The 23,531-nt window shown below is 41.1% G+C and overlaps 1 protein-coding gene across 3 annotated transcripts in view; it reads right to left on the reverse strand.

Annotated features, from left to right (window-relative positions):
- LOC134355568 (signal peptide, CUB and EGF-like domain-containing protein 3) overlaps nt 1–23,531 on the reverse strand; it is a 502,690-nt gene that overhangs the window by 43,113 nt on the left and 436,046 nt on the right. For all 3 annotated transcript variants that reach the window (XM_063065615.1, XM_063065614.1, XM_063065616.1), the window contains one exon: nt 19,792–19,908. In XM_063065615.1, the coding sequence (XP_062921685.1) occupies nt 19,792–19,908 (117 nt within the window). The remainder of the gene's footprint in view (nt 1–19,791; nt 19,909–23,531) is intronic.

Here is a 23,531-nt window from a genome sequence, read left to right on the forward strand (position 1 = left end):
GATGTTCTTTTGGCAGGTATTGGCTGCTCCCCAGCTCTGACAAAGGCAATGGTCTGTTTGGAGGGTCGGGACCGCTTCGCCCACTAAACTCCTGCGCTGACGGCTTCAGCGATGGTCTTCAGGACCTGATCATGCCTCCACCTGTACCGTCCCTCACCAAGTGCCCTTGCGCAGCCGCTGAGGATGTGCTCCAGGGTTCCTCGCTTGGAGTACAGTGGGCACCCAGATGACTCTGCCTTGCCCCATGTGTGCAGGTTTGATGGGCTTGGAAGCACATCATACACTGCCTGGATGAGAAATTGGATGTGGTGTGGTTCGGCTTTCCAAAGATCAGCCCAGGTCACTTTCCTCTCAACCGCATTCTCCCATCTTGTCCAAGCTCCCTGTTGCTTCATTCCCACCGCCTTGCAGGCTCTCATCTCCTCCACTACTGCTCTCACCTCCTCCTGAACTAGACGACGCCTTTCCTTCCCTCTGGTGTCCATTTGGGGAGTTGGAAAGGATCTTAGCCCAGCTCGGCCTCGTGTGACCACTCCCACCAGACTCCTGTGATGCAGCTTTGCCTCTGCCTCCTGAACAGTTTCCTCTGCCCTCCACTTCCTGCCAGTGCTTACTTGGATCCCTGCTCTAGCCACCTTTGGGTCACTTGAGTCCCTATACTGTAGCACTTCTCTGGCTCTTGTTACCTTGAATTCTTCCTCTAAGGATTTGAAGGGCAGTTGCAGTTTGTTGTGGTGTCCATAGAGTGCGATGCTGCTCAGGCTCTTTGGCAGCCCCAGACATCTCCTGAGGTGGTTGCTAACCCTCCTCTCTAAGGTTTCGACTGTCGAGATCAAAACTGCATAGACGAGGAGGGGCCACAGGATTCTGGGAAGAATGCCCTGCTGATCCCAAAATATCACAGGGACATCCATCCCACCATTGGTGGTATCGACATGAGACACCGTTTCTCTTTCCAATATTTTTATTAATTTATATGTATAAGAATACAGAGTACAGGGGGAAGAATATATATGTCAATACATTAAACTAAATCGCATATAAAGACTCCTTACCCTATATTCGTACAAGTCAATTAGTTCATAACATTGAAAAATAATAATGTTATTATATTAAAAAAATCTAACCCACTACCAAGACCAAAGCTGATTAGTAGAAAAAAAGAAAAAAGACTGTTAGTCATTATCTGTGCTTTAACAGCAAATCAAAAGTTTTGAAAATAATTTGGAAAAGGTCCCCACAATGTTTGAAAGTCTTGATTAGATTCGAAGATTGAATATCGAATCTTTTCTAAATTTAAACATGACATCACATCGTGTAACCATTAGGCATGAATAGGAGGGGCCACATCTTTCCATTTAAGCAAAAGTGTCCTTCTGGCCATAAGAGACATAAACGCCAAAATGTACAAATCAGATGGCTCCAAAATAATATCCTTTCCTCCAACAATACCAAATAAAGCAGTCAAAGGATTAGGCTTGAAATTTACTTTAAAAAGTATTGAAAAGGTTTGAAATACTTCTTTCCAATATTTTTCAAGACTCGGACATGTCCAAAACATATGAAGGAGTGAAGCTTCTCCATTATTACATTTATCACAATACGGAGATGCATCTAAATAAAAACGAGACAACTTATCCTTAGTCATATGGGCCCTATGGACCACTTTAAATTGAAGGAGAGAGTGATGGACACATAATGATGAAGTGTTGACCAATTCAAAAATTTGATTCCAAGTTTCCTCAGAAATTGAAGTCTGTAAATCTTGTTCCCAAAGATTTTTAATTTTATCTAAAGGAACACTTCTCATTCCCAACAGCATATTATAAATATTAGATATAGATCCATTATAAAAAGGTTTCATATTAAAGATTACATCTAGTAGATTCTTATCTGGACTCTTAGGAAATGTACTTATTTGAGACCGTAAAAAAATCTCTTGTTTGTAGATATTGAAAAAAAAGCTTTTTGGGTAAACTATATTTAGTTGACAATTGTTCAAACGAGAAAAGACTTTCCTCTACAAACAAGTCCTGAAAGCATTTAATACCTAATCTATCCCATTCTTTAAAAGCCACATCAATCATAGGGAGTTTAAAAAAATAATTAGAAAAAATGGGACTCGAAAGAAAAAAACTCAATAAGCCAAAATATTTTCAGAATTGTATCCAAACCCTCATAGTGTGTTTAACTACTAGATTATCCATGAATTTACTCAAAGACAAAGGAAGTGAGGATCCAAGAAGAGAAATGATAGAGAATTTATTAACAGAATTAGCTTCTAAAAAACCCACATAGGGCAATCCTCACGATTTATATAATATAACCAAAATGTAAGATTTCTTTTATTAACTGCCCAATAATGAAATCTAAAGTTTGGTAAGACTAATCCTCCATTCTTTTTATCTTTCTGAAGATGAATTTTATTTAATTTAGAACACTTATTCTTCAATATATAAGAAGATATAATAGAGTAAAGAGAATCAAAAAAGGATTTAGGAATGAAAACCGGCAATGCCTGTAAAAGATATATAAATTTAGGTAATATATTCATTTTGATAGAGTTAATTCGACCGATTAACAATAACGAAAGAGGCGACCAATTTGATAGTATTCTTCTTACATGATTCAAAAGAGTATGAAAATTTTCTTTAAATAGACACTAATCACGGGACAACTTGCAAAGACCAAAGACAGTAAGTCTTTGGACTGTGGAAGGAAACTGGAGGGCCTGGGAAAACCACGCATTCCACGGAGAGGATGTACAGAGACGCCTTACAGAACGCCCTGTACTGTAATAGCATTTCACTAAACGCTATGTTACCATCACCTCTTCAACCAACCAACTTGTACAACTCTGACCACTACCTAAGTACAGCATCACTATCACCACTTTTTCACTTTGCACTACAAAGTTTTTTTTGTTTTTGTTCTAATCGTGTTGTTTCTCATTAAAAACCATGTGTAATTTATGGATTTTTTCTGAAAGCTGCATTTCTGACATCTGTGCCTGAGATGCTGCTGAAAGTAAGTTTCTCGTTGCACCTGTGCACACATATACTTGTGCAATGACAATAAACTTGACTTTGACTTCGAGAATGCATTTCACTTTTTGCTTAACTAAACATTTTATGAGAATGATATCTTTCTTATATCAAATGAAATGTACTAACAAGCTAAACATTTGACTTAAGTACAGCACTCTCTGAAAAAAATCAATTTCCGGGACATTGTATATAAATTGCGGGCATCAGGGAGCCACTATTAATTTGCGGGAGACTCCCAGACCTTCCGGGAGAGGTGAGATGTCTGTATCCTTTTAAAGCAATTTTCCTCACTAAGGCTATTTTGTTGTTGATACCATTGACTGGTTTCAGATCTAAGACCCAAGTTTACAAGTGCTGTGTTGTGGTATCCAAGCAACAACCCGATAACCTGAACCCAGAAGAATGACAATAGCACCAGTTTACATGTCCGTTCTGCAGAGACTACTTCCTGTTAAATGTATTACATTAATGACAATTTTCTGTTGTTTGCTTGACTACGGGCTCTTTAAGTACATATCCATAGCAACTCAAAAATGTTTCTATTTCAACACTGAGGAAAATGGATAGGAAAGAAAGAAAAATCAAAAATATAAAAGGATAGGAAATAAATATTTAGTGATGCAGATATTTTAAAATGTATTCGACTAAACACATGGGGAAAGGAAAATCAAAGTTGCAAAGCATGAAGTATTCAATGAAGAAAAAAATAGCTGCAGGGAAAAGAAAAGTTAAAAAACCAAAAATGCAAATAAAATGCACATAACATTTCTTGAATACAATCCCTTGTCAACTCTAATTGAATTTTAGAAGCTGTTAATAACAGTTCATGTCTTCAAACTCAAGGCCACTGGCAAAGGGCAGTTCTGTGATTATAAATCTCAGTAACATAACAAGAAAACAGGCTACATAGTCTGTGGGGGAGGAGGAGGAAAAGAATACAACAGTTCATCACTTTTTTCCTGATCTGTGAGACGTTTTTAGTCTGCATTTATCTCCCAGTTTAAGCTTTTCTCAAGTTTTGTTCAGTAACTGTTGTCATGAAGAACCCTAGGATGTTTTACAACTTCGTTGCTCTGTTGTTTTCATTGCATACCTACTGAAGTGCCTGAGATTACCTGGCAGCTCCTGCCTCTCACTTCACACTGACTAAGTGGATACTTCAAGGAATTTGCATTCATTTTAGCTTGTTTCTGGTGCAGTGCTTTTTGTAAAATCTTAGTTGCCTCTTGACAGGTTGTTCAATGACATCAGGCGCAGTGCCACCTCGCAACAGATAATTTTGGGATGATATCAAGATTCAACCAATCACCTATTTTCTCATCCTAAACTTATTATGTAACATGGGCAGAAAGGGGAAGAAATATAGAATGTAACCAAAGCTGAAAAAGATGAAAGCAGATCTTGGGCAAATGAAACATTACCATAATGGAAACGTATGTAAAGGATGGAAAGTTATTGAATGGTTTATTGTATATAATTAATTGTATTTAATTCAGAAACAAAGGTTCTGAACTTAAAGAGGGGTAACTTTGAAGGTATGAGATGTGAATTAGCTAAGATAGACTGGCAAATGACACTTAAAGGATTGACGGTGGATATGCAATGGCAAGCATTTAAAGGTTGCATGGATGAACTACAACAATTGTTCATCCCAGTTTGGCAAAAGAATAAATCAAGGAAGGTAGTGCACCCGTGGCTGACAAGAGAAATTAGGGATAGTATCAATTCCAAAGAAGAAGCATACAAATTAGCCAGAGAAAGTGGCTCACCTGAGGACTGGGAGAAATTCAGTGTTCAGCAGAGGAGGACAAAGGGCTTAATTAGGAAGGGGAAAAAAGATTATGAGAGAAAACTGGCAGGGAACATAAAAACGGACTGTAAAAGCTTTTATAGATATGTAAAAAGGAAAAGACTGGTAAAGACAAATGTAGGTCCCCTGCAGACAGAAACAGGTGAATTGATTATGGGGAGCAAGGACATGGCAGACCAATTGAATAATTACTTTGGTTCTGTCTTCACTAAGGAGGACATAAATAATCTTCCAGAAATAGTAAGGGACAGAGGGTCCAGTGAGATGGAGGAACTGAGCGAAATACATGTTAGTAGGGAAGTGGTGTTAGGTAAATTGAAGGGATTGAAGGCAGATAAATCCCCAGGGCCAGATGGTCTGCATCCTAGAGTGCTTAAGGAAGTAGCCCAAGAAATAGTGGATGCATTAGTGATAATTTTTCAAAACTCGTTAGATTCTGGACTAGTTCCTGAGGATTGGAGGGTGGCTAATGTAACCCCACTTTTTAAAAAAGGAGGGAGAGAGAAACCGGGAAATTATAGACCGGTTAGCCTAACGTCGGTGGTGGGGAAACTGCTGGAGTCAGTTATCAAGGATGTGATAACAGCACATTTGGAAAGCGGTGAAATCATCGGACAAAGTCAGCATGGATTTGTGAAAGCAAAATCATGTCTGACGAATCTCATAGAATTTTTTGAGGATGTAACTAGTAGAGTGGATAGGGGAGAACCAGTGGATGTGGTATATTTGGATTTTCAAAAGGCTTTTGACAAGGTCCCACACAGGAGATTAGTGTGCAAACTTAAAGCACACGGTATTGGGGGTAAGGTATTGGTGTGGATGGAGAATTGGTCAGCAGACAGGAAGCAAAGAGTGGGAATAAACGGGACCTTTTCAGAATAGCAGGCGGTGACTAGTGGGGTACCGCAAGGCTCAGTGTTGGGACCCCAGTTGGTTACAATATATATTAATGACTTGGATGAGGGAATTAAATGCAGCATCTCCAAGTTTGCGGATGACACGAAGCTGGGTGGCAGTGTTAGCTGTGAGGAGGATGCTAAGAGGATGCAGGGTGACTTGGATAGGTTGGGTGAGTGGGCAAACTCATGGCAGATGCAATTTAATGTGGATAAATGTGAAGTTATCCACTTTGGTGGCAAAAATAGGAAAACAGATTATTATCTGAATGGTGGCCGATTAGGAAAAGGGGAGGTGCAACGAGACCTGGGTGTCATTATACACCAGTCATTGAAAGTGGGCATGCAGGTACAGCAGGCGGTGAAAAAGGCGAATGGTATGCTGGCATTTATAGCGAGAGGATTCGAGTACAGGAGCAGGGAGGTACTACTGCAGTTGTACAAGGCCTTGGTGAGACCACACCTGGAGTATTGTGTGCAGTTTTGGTCCCCTAATCTGAGGAAAGACATCTTTGCCATAGAGGGAGTACAAAGAAGGTTCACCAGATTGATTCCTGGGATGGCAGGACTTTCATATGAAGAAAGACTGGATGAACTGGGCTTGTACTCGTTGGAATTTAGAAGATTGAGGGGGGATCTGACTGAAACGTATAAGATCCTAAAGGGATTGGACAGGCTAGATGCAGGAAGATTGTTCCCGATGTTGGGGAAGTCCAGAACGAGGGGCCACAGTTTGAGGATAGAGGGGAAGCCTTTTAGGACCGAGATTAGGAAAAACTTCTTCACACAGAGAGTGGTGAATCTGTGGAATTCTCTGCCACAGGAAACTGTTGAGGCCAGTTCATTGGCTATATTTAAGAGGGAGTTAGATATGGCCCTTCTGGCTACAGGGGTCAGGGGGTATGGAGAGAAGGCTGGGGTGGGGTTCTGAGTTGGATGATCAGCCATGATCATAATAAATGGCGGTGCAGGCTCGAAGGGCCGAATGGCCTACTCCTGCACCTATTTTCTATGTTTCTATGAATCATTTCCTATCTCTACCACCCCCTACATGGTCTCACAACTTCCCTGTGTTTTTTTACTCATTTCTGACCAGATGGAGGTGTGTAGGGTGTCCAGGGAACGGTGGCACCTCTGGTGAAGGGGCTTGTCATGCCCATTCTGGGGCAGCTCACTCACCTTTGGTCCCCACCAGACATTCAGGACAAAAATAGCTGTTTACATGTTTCAAGAGGCAGACTAAACCTGTGGGGGCAGTCGGCTGGCCTCATACCCTGGTGAGATAGGGACATGCCTGCCTTAGCATGCAAGGCCAGATCCAAGGCTTCGTGGAGACCAAAGGGCACGGAAGTAGTCATGGTCATCTACTGCAACCAAGGAAGACTACAGATATGATGACCACTTGTACCACTGGACCTGAACTTCTGAGGTTGAGAGAGTGGAACTGCCCAGTGCAAAGGCTTTTCCATTTTAAAAACTGCTGCTTGGGTCTCTTCATTCTGTCATCGTTAGATATGGCGGACAACCAATCTGCTCTAACAAACAGAATCACTCCTTTTTTCCTGCAGGATTTCTCCTAGCATTTACAGCCACTTAATTCTGAGGGAGAAGCTATGTGGCAAGATTCAGATTCCAGCCTGGGACATTTTGGCTCTATTTAACAGCAAGTTGCACCCAAATTTTCCCAAGCAGGTAGAAAATTAGTGCTTAAAATAATGTTGTTTTGAGCCTTCAATGTTATTAAAATCTATTTTTCCTGATAATGGTAGAAAGTCTCATTGGAAACAAATTCTGGGCTTTGACATCATGTGGGTGCCCTGAATGCCAGGAAAACAGCTGCAAGCAATTTAACCTTTGCACAAAAACTCCTTTTCAATTACTGACTTTACCCACTGAGACACGTGTAAAATTTGTCAATGCTGCATCAAAGTAAAATATGTCACGGAGTCATTCAGCATGGAAACAGGTCATTTGGCCCAACGTGTCCACACTGACCGAGTGATCACACATCCATATTGATGCCACCTCTCAGCATTCTCACCATGGCTATTGATCCAAGTACTCATCTAGACATGCCACAACTCTGCTGCCACCACTCTCTCAGGCAGAGCATTCCAAGAATTCACCACTCCCTGGATGACAAAGGGCCCCTCAGATGCCATCTAAAACTTTTCAAATACTATATCCTCTAGTTTTACCCACTCCAATCTCGGGAACGACTTCCTATTATCTGTACTTCTCATGATTTTTTATACCTCAATCATGTCCACGCTAAACTTGCTCTGGAGAAAATAGGCCTAGTGCTGCCATAACTGAAATGCTTCACCCAAGGCAACATCCTGGTGAACCTCCTCTGCATCCTGTCCAGAACTATGCCCACATTTCTTGGTAGTAATCTTCATAATATGCAGTGTGCAACAACAGTGTTTTATTAAAAAGCATTTCAAAATTTGCCCAGCAAATTAAAGACCAAGTACATTTCTAAGGGTAAAATGGTACAATGCAGAATTGAATTACTTATTTAACTAAGAATTACTTATTTAGTTGTCAAGGGAGGACTAAAATGTTTAGGGACAAATCTAACTTGGCTAGGTACAGCCCAGTCAGTCTTCTCTCAGCCAAAAGTGAGAGAAGGTGTTGCGGATAGTGCTGTTACACAGTGCTTACTGACAAAGTTCGGATCAAAAAGTTGATTCCAGAGGTGAAGTGGGAATGACTGGCTTTGACAACAAGACCATAATACATTGGAGCAGAATTAGGCCATTCTGCCCATCGAGTCGGCTCTCAGCCCCCATCCCTCTCAGCCCCATTCTCCTACCTTTGACACCTGTACTAATTAAGAACTTATCAATCTGTGCTTTAAATATACCCAATGATTTGGCATCCACAGCCGTCTGTAGCAATGAGTTCAACAGATTCACCATCCTCTGACTAAACCAGGCAGCATTTAAATTAGGATGGCGACCACAAGCCCTGTATAACTAAAGCCACTAGATATCAGAGGGAAAACATTGTGACGGATGGAGTCGTAGCTGGGTGATGGGTGATGTCTAACGAGGTCTGTTATCCTGACTCCACAACGTCATACCCGTGTTCCTCTCAGAAGTGTCCCAGGCTCAACCACTTCAAGCAGCTTCATCAATAATATTCCTTCCATTGCTTTGTCAGATATGGGGATGGAGGCAAGTGTTCAAATTCCATTTGCAGTGCTCAGCAAGTGAAGCTGGCAACACCTGGAGACAATGGGGACTAAATCAACTTCTGGCACAGGCTGAAGAGTGGCAAGTAACAATTATCCCCCAGAAGCCCAGACAAAGACCATCTCCAACAGGAATGACTCGAACCACCTACCTTTGACATTCAGTGGCAAAACTATCTCTGAATCCCCCACTATCAACATCCTGTCAGACGCCACACCGCTGAACAGAAACTCAACTGGGTAAGGAATACAACTGCAAAAGCAGGTCATTCCATGATAAATGACCCACCTTGTGACACACAAAGCCATTCCACGTTAGTTGGATGAATGAGACCAACTCTAATGCCACTGTAAGTACTCCATACCACACTGCCTGATCATTACACTATCCCACTCAGGGCCAGGGTCAGTATCAGGTTTGTTATCACCAGCATATGGCAGTACAATGCAATACATAATAATAGAGGAAATATGAATTAAAGTAAGTATACATATTAAATAGTTAAATTAAATAAGTAGTGCAAAAATTTAAAAAAATAATGAGGTAGCGTTCATAGGTTCAATGTCCATTCAGAAATTGGATGGCAGAGGGGAAGAAGCTGTTCCCTGAATCATTGCGTGTGTGCCATCAGACTCCTGTACTTCATCCCTGATGGTAGCAATGAGAACAGGATATAAACTGGGTGATGTGGGTCCTTAATGATGGATGCTGCATTTTTGAGGCATGGCTCCTTGAAGATGTCCTGGATACCATGGAGGCTGGTGCCCATGATGGAGCTGACTGAGTTTACAACTCTCTGCAGCTCATTTCGATCCAGTGCTGCAACCACCCCCTGCCCCCCCCCATACTAGACAGTGATAATAGCCAGTCAGAAATCTGTAGAAATTCGCGAGTGTCTTTGGTAATGCACTAAATCTCCTCAAATTCCTAATGAAATATAGCCACTGTCGTGCCTTCGTTATAGCTGCATCGATATGCTGGGTCCATGCTAGATCCTCAGAGGTACTGACACCCAGGACTCTAAATATGCATTCCCCCCTTCACCAGTGCACATTGTCTCCCATCTGAAAATGTACCACAATAATTTCTGTACAATTACTGACTTCAATTCTCATTGAGCCACATGTAAAATTGGTCAATTCTGCATCAAAGCAAAATACAACATCCTGGGTCATGCAGTGTGGAAACACTTCACTTGACCGATCACTGATCAGTGGACAAAAGCCCATATTAAGTCTGCCTCTCAGCCCTCGGACGATAGTTCTTGGTTCAAGTACCATCTGCAAAAATACCACTTCCTAGACTACTCTGACAGCATCTCCCCAACCAGAGGCCTCTTCCATTAAAAAACACCACAGCAGCAGATGCATGAGAAGAGCAGCCAGTAACGCACCATCCCGACTTGGAAGTACAATGCCACTCCTTCATTATCCCTCCATGAAACTCCTGAACTATCTGCTGTGCGTGTCCCTTTACCAGAGGTCATGAAGGTAGTTAACCACCTACCTTGTCAGTAAATGTTGGTCTTACCAGTGACAGCCTCAGTAATTAACAAACAACACAAAACCTTGAAACCTGAAATTGACAGGGAGCCAAAAGATAGAGCAAAATAGCGAACAAATGTAAAGTCCTGTCAAATTTAAGATCAAGTTTGCTGGAATTCAGGTTTTTTCACCATTTGTAATTTTGACATTGCAATGGAATTGCATGTGGAAAATGAGCTATTTGATCATGTTCAGGTATCTAAAGGGAAGACACTGCAAAGTTAGCTCTCTGAGAACAACCAGTGCTTCCAATCCAGTCTGCAAAACCAAATTGTCTCTGGTTGTAGATAGGAAGTCAATGGTCCTGTCCTACATCACTGAATGATGACAGAATACCGAAGTAGCTAATCCCTGGAGAACTGACTGAAGACAAACGGTCATGTGGTGAACAGAAAAAGAGGTTCAAAGACTCTCTTAGGACATCCCTGAAGAGCTTCAACATTGACACATAACACTGGATTGTCCTATTTAGAGTACCCATATGAAAAGCAATGCTTACTCATGCAAAGATCCAGAATGGAGGAAGCAAAGGGGAGAAGAGAGAATCTGAAGCAGCAGGAACAACTGATGCCACATCATCCCTACACTTCAGTCAACTGTGTAAAACGAGCCCAGATCGGTCCAATCAGCCATCCCCATACACATCACAACACTGTAGACTAGATGTCATGGTCTTACTTGAGAAGGAATGATGAATATCCACAACTGAGTATTCACTGTCCTTTCTTTCTGACATGTGGCGCGTGGCCAAGTGGTTAAGGCATTGGACTGGCGACCTGAAGGCCGTGAGTTCGAGCCTCAGCCGAGGCGGCATGTCATGTCCTTGAGCAAGGCACTTAACCACACACTGCTCCAGTCCACCCAGCTGAAAATGGGTACCGGCAAAAGTGCTGGGGGTTAACCTCATGATAGACTGGCGTCCTATCCGGGGGGGTGGGGGCAAGTCTTGTACTCTCAGTCGCTTCATGCCATGGAAACCGGCATAAGCACCAGCCTGATAAGCCTATGAGGCTCGGGACAGACTTTAATTTTTTAAAATTAATTTTTCTTGCCGACGGTTTCACCGAATGATTTCATCAGTATCAGTCTTTGGGTGGTGTGCACACAAGTGCTGGACCACAGAATGAGTATCACAGAAGGAATGTATACAGTTTTTGCTAGATCATCAGAATGTTTGCACCCACATAAACAACTAAGAAGAGTGGAATTAGAAAGATCAAAGCTTGAGATCAGTTAGATAATTTAGTCATCCATATGGCAAATTACATTCTTCTTCAGAATCACATTCTGCTCAGACAGAGATGGATCTAAACAAGAAAGAAAAGCAGGCAAAAATAATACAATAGTTTTTAAAACATTTGGTAACACATGGTTCTACAGTGAGGATTAAAAAGCAATTCAATGCAGATGATGTGTGTTATTCAATAGAGTTGTCTGGTACAAAGCAGAAAATGCAACCATCCAACTGATTATACCTCTAACAGATTCTGAATAAGATATAAAAATAATTATCAACCGTGGTAAAGAAGCTTACTTTAAATAAACATCTCCATCTGGCTGATTGAAAAGACGGCTTCATCTTTATGATTAGCTGCTTACCAGAGTTCTTTGTCTTGCAAAATTTAATGGTGGTTGGCAGACTAACATAAGGTGCATTATCAGCACCTACTGAGTTGGAGTGTAGAGCTAAGAGACAGGAGCATACCCACTAACCGCGCCCCCCAATAAACTCAAATAGTATCAAAAAAGTAAAAAAATCTAAGTTTTTCAGAAAGTCAGATATACACTATATAAACATTGTGACATTAACAAACTTCCCAGGTTAAACTCTGTCTGTCAAAAAGATCTCAATTTAGCGATTAGATGTTTCCTTTGCACCTCATAGGAACTGCATTCAAACAATATATATCCTGCAGTTTCCTCACAAGTTCCCTCCCTACAAATGCCCGTATCACACTTATTACATCTGAAGAAGGAATTATTCAACCTAGTATGTCCAATACTAAACATGTATATCCATCTCCCAGTTGTGTTCCCACCATCATCTGAATTTTATATAAATGCCGTCCTTTCTTTTCTTTATCCCAACTTTTTTGCCACAGTGATCGAATAGACTCTTTAATTATAGCTTTCACCTCCTTTTTATGCAAAGGCACAACTACATTAACATCCTTAATTTTAAGCGATTGCTTGGCTAGAATGTCTGCCAGCTCGGTCCTATCAGCCCCAACATGGGCAGGAACTCAGGCTGAACAGCATCTACTGAGCTCCTCCAGCAAAATGTCACGGCCTCCTTCTGAGACCTGGATGAAGAAGGTTCTACATGTCCCTTCCTTGGTCAGATGATGTTCTCCTTTATTAACCCACATGTGATCAGACAAATTATAATGTTTAAAAGATATCATCGATAAGAAGGGTTTATAGGAAATGGAACAATATAGAAGAGTACATAGTATGGGTGATCTGGGATGAAGGGTTTAGAGGAAATGGAACAGTATAGAAGAGTACATAGCATGGGTGATCTGGGATGAAGGGTTTAGAGGAAATGGAACAGTATAGAAGAGTACATAGCATGGGTGATCTGGGATGAAGGGTTTAGAGGAAATGGAACAGTATAGAAGAGTACATAGCATGGGTGATCTGGGTGAAGGACCAGCTTCCATGCTGCATAACTCTATGAGTCTATGAACCTATGAATATGGAACCAATGCACTTTTTTGTAGGATTTCTTCTGGCTGTTTAATTTTGCGGATGAAATTGACCTGGATGTCTAGTTCTCTTGAGGTTTGTTTGCTACTTGGGACTTCTGTCTGCAACCTCTGAAAAGTGCATGTAGCAGCTGACACAAGTGCAGGCACTGATCTCACAGTGGAAGTCAGGGTCAGTATCTCTCAGGAACCTTGGCTCAGGGTGCTTACTGGCCATTTCTTTGACATATGCCACCACTCACAGCTGCATTGCAGAAATAAAAAAAAACATCTGGAGCAATAACCAATCTGCTGGAGGCGAGGACTCAGCCAATCGAGCAGCATCTGGTGTGGGGGGGTGGGGGGTTCCAGGTCAAAATCCTGAATCAAGGCTACATCTTCAAAAATCTCTCTATCAACAAAATGGGGAAGCTTCAATTGTAATAAAAGCTCCTTATGGATTCTCACCTGCAAAAGCTTTTGCAAAAGGCACTACGTTTCCTTTCTTCTTCCTGGAGGACTCTGCCATTCCTCTCAGTATAACTCACAGTGATTACCTGCAGCAACACTCCCTGCCAGCTGATCATCTATTGGCAATGCTGTGGTACGATGCCCCAGTGATTGTTTACTATGATCAATGTCGTAAAGGTGTTACAAGCCTGGGAAATTATTGGATTCTTGATGCCTTTTGTTCTTGAAGCAGAATATAATTAAACAAGGGAGCCTGCACGGACAAACTACATTATTATTTTAAAGAGCTTTTTGAAACAGTTTTATGGATATTGATAATCCCTTTTCAATGCTGTGACACAGATGAATTCCAACAAAAATCTCCACAAATATGCAGCAAGACTGCCACTCTGAAAACTGACTACAGGCCTTCAATTCCGCATGGTCTTCCACAAGGCTTTAACCTCAGGCTCTACGTTCCTGGAAGCATCCTACACCAAGGCTTGGTCCTCATTGCTTTCCCATCAGCAGTCTATTCCTAGGAGATCCTATTTCTCTGTCATTGGCTTTGCTGCTTTCATAAGTCACCTTTTTCTTTATAATCATTTCCCATTTTCTGCTGCCTCCTATCTATTCATTGTTTTCACTCTGAAAAAGTGGACGATTTTACATTTTCCTATATTATAGTCAATCTGCAACTTTTGCCCACTCATTAAACATAACCATATCCCTCTGCAGGCTCTTGTTTCCTTTTCATAACTTGCTGACCCTCTTATTTGTTTTTCATACAGCACACTTGCTGCCCTTGTCCAATATCGATTGCAAACCGTTGAGGTGCCAGCACCACTCTTTGTCACACTGCAGCAGTTGCTGATTGCTAATCTCAAAACAAGGCATTTATCCTGATTCTCTGTTTAATTTGGTGTTGGAATGAATTATTCTAGTTCACCCAAAGGCATTAACTAGTTTGCCTTAAGGAAATGAAATGCATCACTTTGGGATCACAGCAAGGTTACAGAAGAGAAGGAGCCACTCAAACTGTAAAGTCTCCTTTATCTCTACGCTAGTACAGTAGAGCTGGTCCCGCTCACCCATCCTGTCCCATAGCCTTGTACATTTTTTCCTTCCAAGCACTTATCCAGTTCCCCTGTTAATGAAATGGCTGAATCCACCAGGAAGAGCCCTGTGCATTTGATGGTTTGTTTTCATTTAGAGACAAAGCAAAGTAAGTAGCAGGCCCTTCTGCCCAATGAGCCCTTGCTGCCTGATTACACACATGACCAATTAACCTACTAACCCATATATCTTTGGAATGTGGGAAGAAACCAGAGCACTCGGAGGAAACCCATGTGGTCATGCGGAAAATGTACCAACTCCTTACAGACAGCAGCAGGAATTGAGCCCGGCTGCTGTGCTACCATGGTGCCCAACAGGCTCTAGCTATTCAATGCATAAAAATATAGTGTTATATCACTTATAGCTCTTTCATTCTACATTCTCTGCTTGTTACAAGTTAATCTTCCAGCACTTAATAATTTTAAATGTACCTCTTAAATACTTCATCCGCCTCCTGTGTTCCAAGGAGAAAATCTCTGGTTTCCAATTTATCTAGGCCAGATCTATTCTCATCTCATTAAAGCTGACCCTTTTCCAGCTGTCTAATTTTTTTTCTCCTTAGCTATACTAAACATTTTGCTATTATGATTAGTATTCCCTACACATTTCCCTGTAAACATCTGTTCTACTGGGCTCGCCTCATTCCACAGCATCAAGTCCAGCAGCATTTCATTCCTGGATACATACCGGTTTTAGAGGAGTTCCTGAACATACTTCCAAAAGCCCTTTCCTTTTCTACCTCCCATATCATTGTTATCCCAATCTTTTTCGAAGTCCCATCATTGATATACAATTTCTCAGATGTATATGAAGCCAAATTCTCACATATTGAGCAATCTGGAGTGAAGTCATGCATAAACTGCATATGCAGTGGGAATATTGTGCCTGATAGTGGTCACTTTATTGTACACCTGCTCGATAATGCAGTCATATAATCAGCCATGCAGGTAGTAGCAACATAAAAGCATGCAGTCATGGTCAAGAGATTCAGTCGTTATCCAGACCGAACATCGGAATGGGGAAGACGTATGATCTAAGTGACTTGGACCGTGGAATGTTTGTTGGTGTCAGACGGAGTGGTTTGAGTATCTCAGAAACTGCTGAGATCCTGGGGTTTTCACAAACTTCAGTCTCTAGAGTTTTTCAGAGAATGGTGTGGAAAGACATTCAGTAAGTGGCAGTTCTGCAGACAAAAATGCCTTGTAATGAGAGAGGTCAGAGGAGAATGGCCAGACTAATTCAAGCTGACAGAAAGGCGACAGTAACTCAAATAACCACGTGTTACAACAACGGTGTGCAGAAGAGCATCTCTGAACACACAACACATCGAACCTTGAAGTGGATGGGCTAAAGCAATAGAAAACCACACTCGGTTCCACTCCTCTACCTAATAAAGTGGCCACTGAGTGTATTTTGGTACAGAATAAATACATTCTGTTTAAAAAAATTATTTCATGTATTTCTCTTGGGTATTCACTGTCCTTCATCAATTATTAAGGAATTTAAAACTGTAATTATACAATCTATCATCCATTTTTACAGCAACTCATTATGATCATTATAACTGACAGACTGTAATGACATTGAATTCTTTATAGATTCAGGTCAATGGAATTATAATGTGTTTCTTGTAGCCTCAGTGGTCAGATAGCTGTTCGGATACTCACAAAGCAGCCTCGGCAATGTTCAGTTTGAAGGTGTGGCAACAGGATCTGTAATACCAACTGTTGATTCTCAAAGAAAACCTCTATTCAAGTGTGGCGAAATGTTTAGACTATATCATAGCTATCTGCAATTTACAGATAATAATAAGCTTTTAAAGCTACCAAGTTAAAAATAGATTCTTCAGCAATGTGGAGCTAGTTAAGGCAGTACAGTACAGTATCTCAAATAAGCTGGAGTGAAAAGCTTTATTTAGAAATTCACTCAGAATTGATAAAGGATATTTTATTAGTCATTTTTCTTCAGCATGCTAAGCTGTGGGGAAAATGGATCAAAACTGTATTAAATTTCATTGTGTCCACTTTATTAACCTTACTTAATAGTTATTTTTCAACCTCTTAATGTACTGGACTATGTCATTCTCTCCACACTAAAACTGACTTAGATTTTGTTCTAGTTGTACTTTACTGGAGAAATAGTGTACAGCTTATGTTGAATTTCTGCTTTCTTGTGACTGCTGCCTACCTGGGGCTCTGAGCCTGTGATGCTGCTACAGCAAGCTGTTCTTCGCTCCTGTGCACACATGTACTCATACAAACCTACAAATGGCAATAAACTCCACCTTGACATTTATGATGGAAGTCAACTATCCCATTCACTAAATATTTTAACAGTCTTTGTTGGCCCTTTCCAACAACTGATAACTTCTGTTACAATTATTTTTCTTCACTTTGTTTTTTTTCTTGTATGATCTAGACTGGAATTATTTCTGAATGTCATTGTGATTCAATTTACACCATATTATTTAGAATTAAGAATTGTGCTAGGGGAAAGTGATCAATTAACAGGGATCCAACATCTGAGATCCATTTCACTCTTATTGAGTATGATATATATGGAAACTTGCACATGGAGCATTCTCTGATCCAATCATTCCACATGCAGGGAGAGTACACTTTCACAATTATTTAAGTAACTCAATTGATCTGTCATATTAAGAATATTTTCAGCTATGTACAATCCCATTTGCTAAATATTTTAACTTGGAATGGGCTATTTACTTTGGTAGGTGCGAGTTGAATTCACTGGGCTATCTATCATAATTTAAATGAACAATCCCTCTTTACGTGTGACTCTGCAGGATTGTATCTCATTGAGATGTGAATCAGTAGGCAGATAAATAGAGATTACAATGTGCAATACGAAATTCTCTTGTAGACTAAACAATAGAAGGTTTATTAAACACTTGGTGTTGGAGAAGGACACTTGGATTGTCGAATGATACAGTGTGGAAACAGGCCCGTTCATCCCTCAGAATCACCCATTCACCGACACAAGTCAATGAATTGTGATGTGGGAGAAACCTAGGGCACCCAGAGGACACAGGCATCACCTCAGGGTGAATGTACAAGTGCCACAAGGTCAGGATTGTACCTGGGTCGCTGGAGCAATGAGATGGCAATGCTCCGCTAGCTGTACCACCCTCAGATTTTGAAAATAATTTCTAAATCTACAATGACTTTCAGAGAAGTATTGAAAATCAAAATGTGGAGGGAGTGTTCAGAAACTGTAAGTAATTTGAGGCTGTGTAGGAACTCTGCTCACTGAAAAAGGAAATAGCATGAATTAACAAATGGATGTTTTTCCTTCCTTAAGCAGGGCTCCTGAGACTAACTATGATGGCTGAAGGTCCTCTTATGCAAGATGAACTAGCCCAGCATGGATGAACTTCGCTTCACACACAAAATACAGATTTTCTCTTGTTAATGATGAACTCCGCATCCTTCTATACTCAAAGACCCAGTACCCCATCAACCAGTATATTTATGTCTTTTTAATCAGAGAAGCTTGGTGATTCCTACTAGTCTATGGCGGAGTCAGGAGGAATTGAAGGTAATTAATACCAGAGGGGAGAGCTGCACAAATGTAGGGCACCTATTCCATGAATACTCTGGAGAATTAACCGAGGAAATCCAACCTTCCCAACCTATTCTCCATGGCTTCCGAAATTCCTTTGTTTCATTTTCATTTTTCATCTTCCTCTACAAGACATAACAGCTGCTGGTTCCATTATTTCCTCCAGATCAACACCCACAATGTACGGATCAGTAATTAAACAGCTCTGGTTTAGCAGCACTGAATACTGTCAAGAATAAAATAATTCTTCTGAGGTTTACACAGATGTTTGTCCGAGACACTATGGCAGAGCACATAAGGGAAACCAAGTAAATCCAGTGTCATCTCTGGGTCACGTGGGGGGGAGGGGGCTGAGATCAGAGGAAGGATGTGGTCAGGAACTTGCCAAAGGAATCTGGCATTGATCCACTAAGGGGGCTGACATTAAGGCAGAACCGTTTGTAAGCGGAGGTCGGTGGATCATGGGCGAGGAAGCTAGCAGGAGACTGGTGGTCAGAAGGAATAACTTCAGTAGATGGGGAGGATGGAAAGGAGACTCACGAGGCAGATTGATGTCCATTGAGGGTGGGTTAATGGGGTTCAGACTCGGCATTGGAATTTGTTGGATAAAGTTTGTAGCTGGGTTGGATTGCCACCAGCAGGGCGAGGTGTGAGGGTGTACAAACAGCTTTAAATGGAAGAGAGTTAACACGGCTTCCTCAAATGCCTGTGGAGACTCCCACACTGTTGAGGCTCGGGAATTGTTTCATTGGCATCTAGTTGATATTGGTATGATAATACCAGCACAAGCTCATTTCTGGGAATACAATTTGTTTTTTTACAGTCCCGTATCAAGGTAATCAAAGTAGACAAACTGCATGATTCAGCTTTGATAGGGTACAGAATGATAACGAGGATAAAAGATTATTTAACAATATCACAAATTACAGACCTCAGGTCGCGGAATGTCCTGATATAAACAGGCCACAACGGATGACTCAAGTTTAATAAGATAGCATTACTCATTGCCAGTCTCAAGCAACTTCAATCGTTCTTAAGACCGCATGACAGCTTAGTGTAGCTCTGCCCAGGGCGACAAGAAATTGCAGAGTTGTGAATTCAGCAAACATAATTAAGGACCCCTTGCACCCTAGTATTTCTCACTTTTCCTGTGGGGTAGAAGATATGAAAGCCTGAGAGCAGGAAGCTCCAGAATCAGGATAGCTTCTACCCTACTCTTGACTTGAATGCTAAAAGAGGAATTTTGACCTCTCAGTCTACTTCGTCATGGTCTTTTCACCTTATTTGTCTACCTGTGGTGCATTTTCTCTGTCACTGTATTCTTATTACTACCTTGATTTAATTCTGAATAGCATGATATCTCTGGGTGGCAGGCAAAACAGAAGTTTTTCACTGTACTTCAGTATATTTGACAATAATAACCAATACCAAACCCAAACGAGAATGGACAACCTTTACCTACCTCCACAGTGTGTTAGTCCGTACAATGTGTAACCCTTGTGGCAAAAGCATTCAAAGCTTCCAGGGGAGTTCACACAGATGTGATCACATGTTCTATCAAAGGAGCATTCATCAATATCTAGAAAGGAAAAGGGAAATGAATCAGACTACTGCACGTTATAAGTTTGACTTCAGCCATGAGGCAGATGGATGAAAGGAAAATGGAGGGCTATGTCGGAGGGAAGGATTAGATTGATCTTAGAGATGGTTAAAAGGTTGGCACAATGTCGTGGACCAAAGGCCTGCAAAGGCCTGATACAAGAATGGCCAGAGTCTGTGACAGCCTGCATACACAGGAATGAGAGAATGCCACAGACAGAATGAGTCTCGTGATTTACAAATAATCACATGTCTATAGCCATGTGTTACAGTCAGTTGTCATCACCGATTTAAAATGTTTAATCCACCAATTTCTCGTAGAGGAAGATATAAAACTTGGGACAGAATGCTGGAGCGAATGGAATGTGACGCACATTTAGAGCCCGAGCCTTGTGTGTGTGAACGTGTGCAATGCTTACAACTGCCACAGCTCTTTCTTAACTGATAGGGTAATATTTTAATGCAAGGTTGGATGCTGACCCAGTGGCAGTTAACTTACATCCATTTGCCTGTCACTTGTGACTGAACAAAGAGGGAAAACTGGGACCAAAGAGCAGCCCCTTTGGCATTATCATGGCCTTCAGAACACCATTGCATCATTAATGCAAAATGCAGTCACATATCTCAGATTCTTTACCATCCAAAACTATGTCTCTCAAAATATTAATAGGAAGCATCAGAATAACTTTTCTTGCAGTTACTCCAGATTGACAAGGTGAACAGCAAATTCCACCTACTATAAAGACATCTTCAAATTAAGCATTATTCCTCTATGAGTTGTTTATTTTCAGAAATTGGTGAACAAGGGAGATGAGGCTGAGTACAGGGCTATGGTAGGAGACTTTCTCACATGGTGTGAGCAGAATTATCTGCAGCTTAATGTGAAAAAGACTAAGGAGCTGGTGGTAGACCTGAGGAGAGCTAAGGTACCGGTGACCCCTGTTTTCATCCAGGGGGTCAGTGTGGACATGGTGGAGGATTACAAATACCTGGGGATATGAATTGTATACTGGGGATACACATATTAATTATAATCTACTGGAATTCAGGAACAAAGAAAAAGTAACCTCTCAGTCACTACAACTACATATTCCGCTTACAATCAATAAATACACAACATAAACTCATATTGATTGGGGAAAAGTAACCTCAAGTGCCAGCCTGGCTCAGTGTAAGCCACACTTTGATTTAGGTGGTTGTAAATTCGAGCTCTGCACTGTAGACTGAGCATATAACCCAAGTTGAAATTTATTACAATGCACTGCCAGAGGCATTGTCTTTCAAAAGAGATGTTAATCTTAGGTCTCGTCTGGCCTCTCTCATGAATGTAAAATGTCCTTCGGCACTACTTTGAAAAGCAGCAGGGGACATCCCCGGTGCTCTGTACATCATCATAAAACCGACATTCATTATAAATCCTAGTGCTGTTTGTGGACTTGCTGTGTACAAACTTGCTGCCACAGTTCCCTATAGTACAATGGTGACCATAATTAAATGGTCATTGGCACTAAAGCTCTTTGAAACATCCTGAAATGTAGTATATTAATTCTTGAATGTTGTTAATTTACTGAAATCAATGTCAGGACAAAGTGCTACGAAACTTCTATTAACCAATTAACTCCTTTTAAAGTTTCTTTCGAAACACTAATTTTTGTTCCTCGAGAAAGCAAACTAGTTCCAGATGTAGGTTGGGCTGTGATGTAAATAGGCCATTTAATCTGGTGCGTAACTGCTAAACCCACAACACAGACAGTAAAGGATTCTCCTACATCTTGCCCAATAGGTTTGTAGCAGCGGGAGTCAGCTGGTTGAATGGTGTTACACTCAATGTCAGCAAAACGCAGGATTTAATTGTGAATTTCAGGAAGGAAGAGTTGGAAGAACACACACCACTTCTCGTGGAGCAGTCAGAGGTGGAAGGAGTTCCTGGGTGTTGAACATCTCAGAGGAGCTGTCCTGGGCCTAACGTACTTGAAGCAACCCACAAAGAAGGCAAACCGGCAAGTGTACTTCATTAGGAGTTTGAAGCCATTTAGTACGTCACCAAAAATGCTTGCAGGTTTCTTCGGAAGTATGGTGGAGATCATTCTGACTTGTTGTGTCACAGCCTGGTGTGGAAGCAATGCACAGGACTACAAGATGCTGCAGGGGTTTGTAGCCTCAGCCACCTTCTTCACGGGCACATCCCTCCCCACCATCGAGGAATCTTCAAGAGGCAGTGCTTCAAGAAGGCGGCATCTATCATTAAGATCTCTCACTATTCGGGACATGCCCTCTTCTTATTACCACCACCAGGGAGGTGGTACAGGAGCCTGAAGACACACAGGCTCCTCAGCATTTTAGGAACACCCTCCGCCATCAGATTTCTGAATGGACAATGAACCCACGTGCACTAACTCACTATTTTATTGTCTTTCTTGCTCTCTTTTTGCACTATTTATTTTATGGATATATGTTCCTTGCTGTAACTTCTAGTTTTTTTCATTATATATTACAATGTACTGCTGCAGCAAAACAACAAATTTCATGACATATGCCAGTGATATTAAAGCAGATTCCGATTCCGATCAGTGGTCACAGCATGAGGATACATCTGTGGTTAAAGGTAGCTGAGTGAATGTACAGCCACTGCAGTATGAGGTGTATTTCTTTCCCTGACAGCTCACAATAGAAGATTCACCACAACCTCATCCTGTCTGTTGGAGGCAGAGCTGTTTAGAAAGTTCCTATCCACAAGTGATCACAGATTTCCCGACAAACACGTCTGTCAAGTTCCCCTCTCCCTCCCACAGTAATGCTCACGACAAAATGAACAAATATTGGAGGATGTTCTACAATCACTTTGTTTCATTTAACAGTCACTGAGAGCGTGAGCATGAGTGTGACTGTGAGAGTGTGAAACATAAATACTACTGAATGGACAAAATATAGTTCCAATAAACATAATCCTTTCTGTTTAGGGACCTTGCATTCAAATTCAGACCAAATGATATCCAGGTTTCTGGAAGATGAAGAAGTGGAAGAGGAGTTAAACAATCTAGTCTGGGTGAATCAAGCTGAGCAGCACCTGTAACTTTGCATTAGGTATCTGTGCAACTCAGAAAGATGACAGGACAATTTCTACTGCACAAATAACTACTTCATCGAGGTAGGTATTGCTAGATCAGGAAATTAACTAATCAAATGTCTATTTTGGAGCACTTTATTGTGATAATGGGCGGCATTAAATGCATATCTCTACCTCTTACTCCCAGTTAATTGAGATATCGGTTAATCGCGTATTTGGGACAACTCTTAAATAACAAAAACTAATTGAGAAAATAGCCCAGAATCCCTTTGATTATTTGGGACACTGTACCCCTTAATTGGGACAGAGGACTGTTGGCAAGCAGTTTCTATCTAGCATCAGTCTCGTGCACTTGTGTGGCCATTAGGCACTACACCACACTTATAGCAAACAGTTTTTAAATGGTGTCAGTTGTGTGTGTTTGTGTTCAAAAAGCAGAGATTTTCCTCACTCATAGTTTTTTAAAATATAATTTTTATTGAGTTTTCAAAGTGATTACACAGAAAGATAATGTCTACCCTCCCCCCTCTCCTTAA

Source organism: Mobula hypostoma, chromosome 13 (genome assembly GCF_963921235.1).
Source record: "Mobula hypostoma chromosome 13, sMobHyp1.1, whole genome shotgun sequence".
Lineage (NCBI taxonomy): Eukaryota > Metazoa > Chordata > Chondrichthyes > Myliobatiformes > Myliobatidae > Mobula > Mobula hypostoma.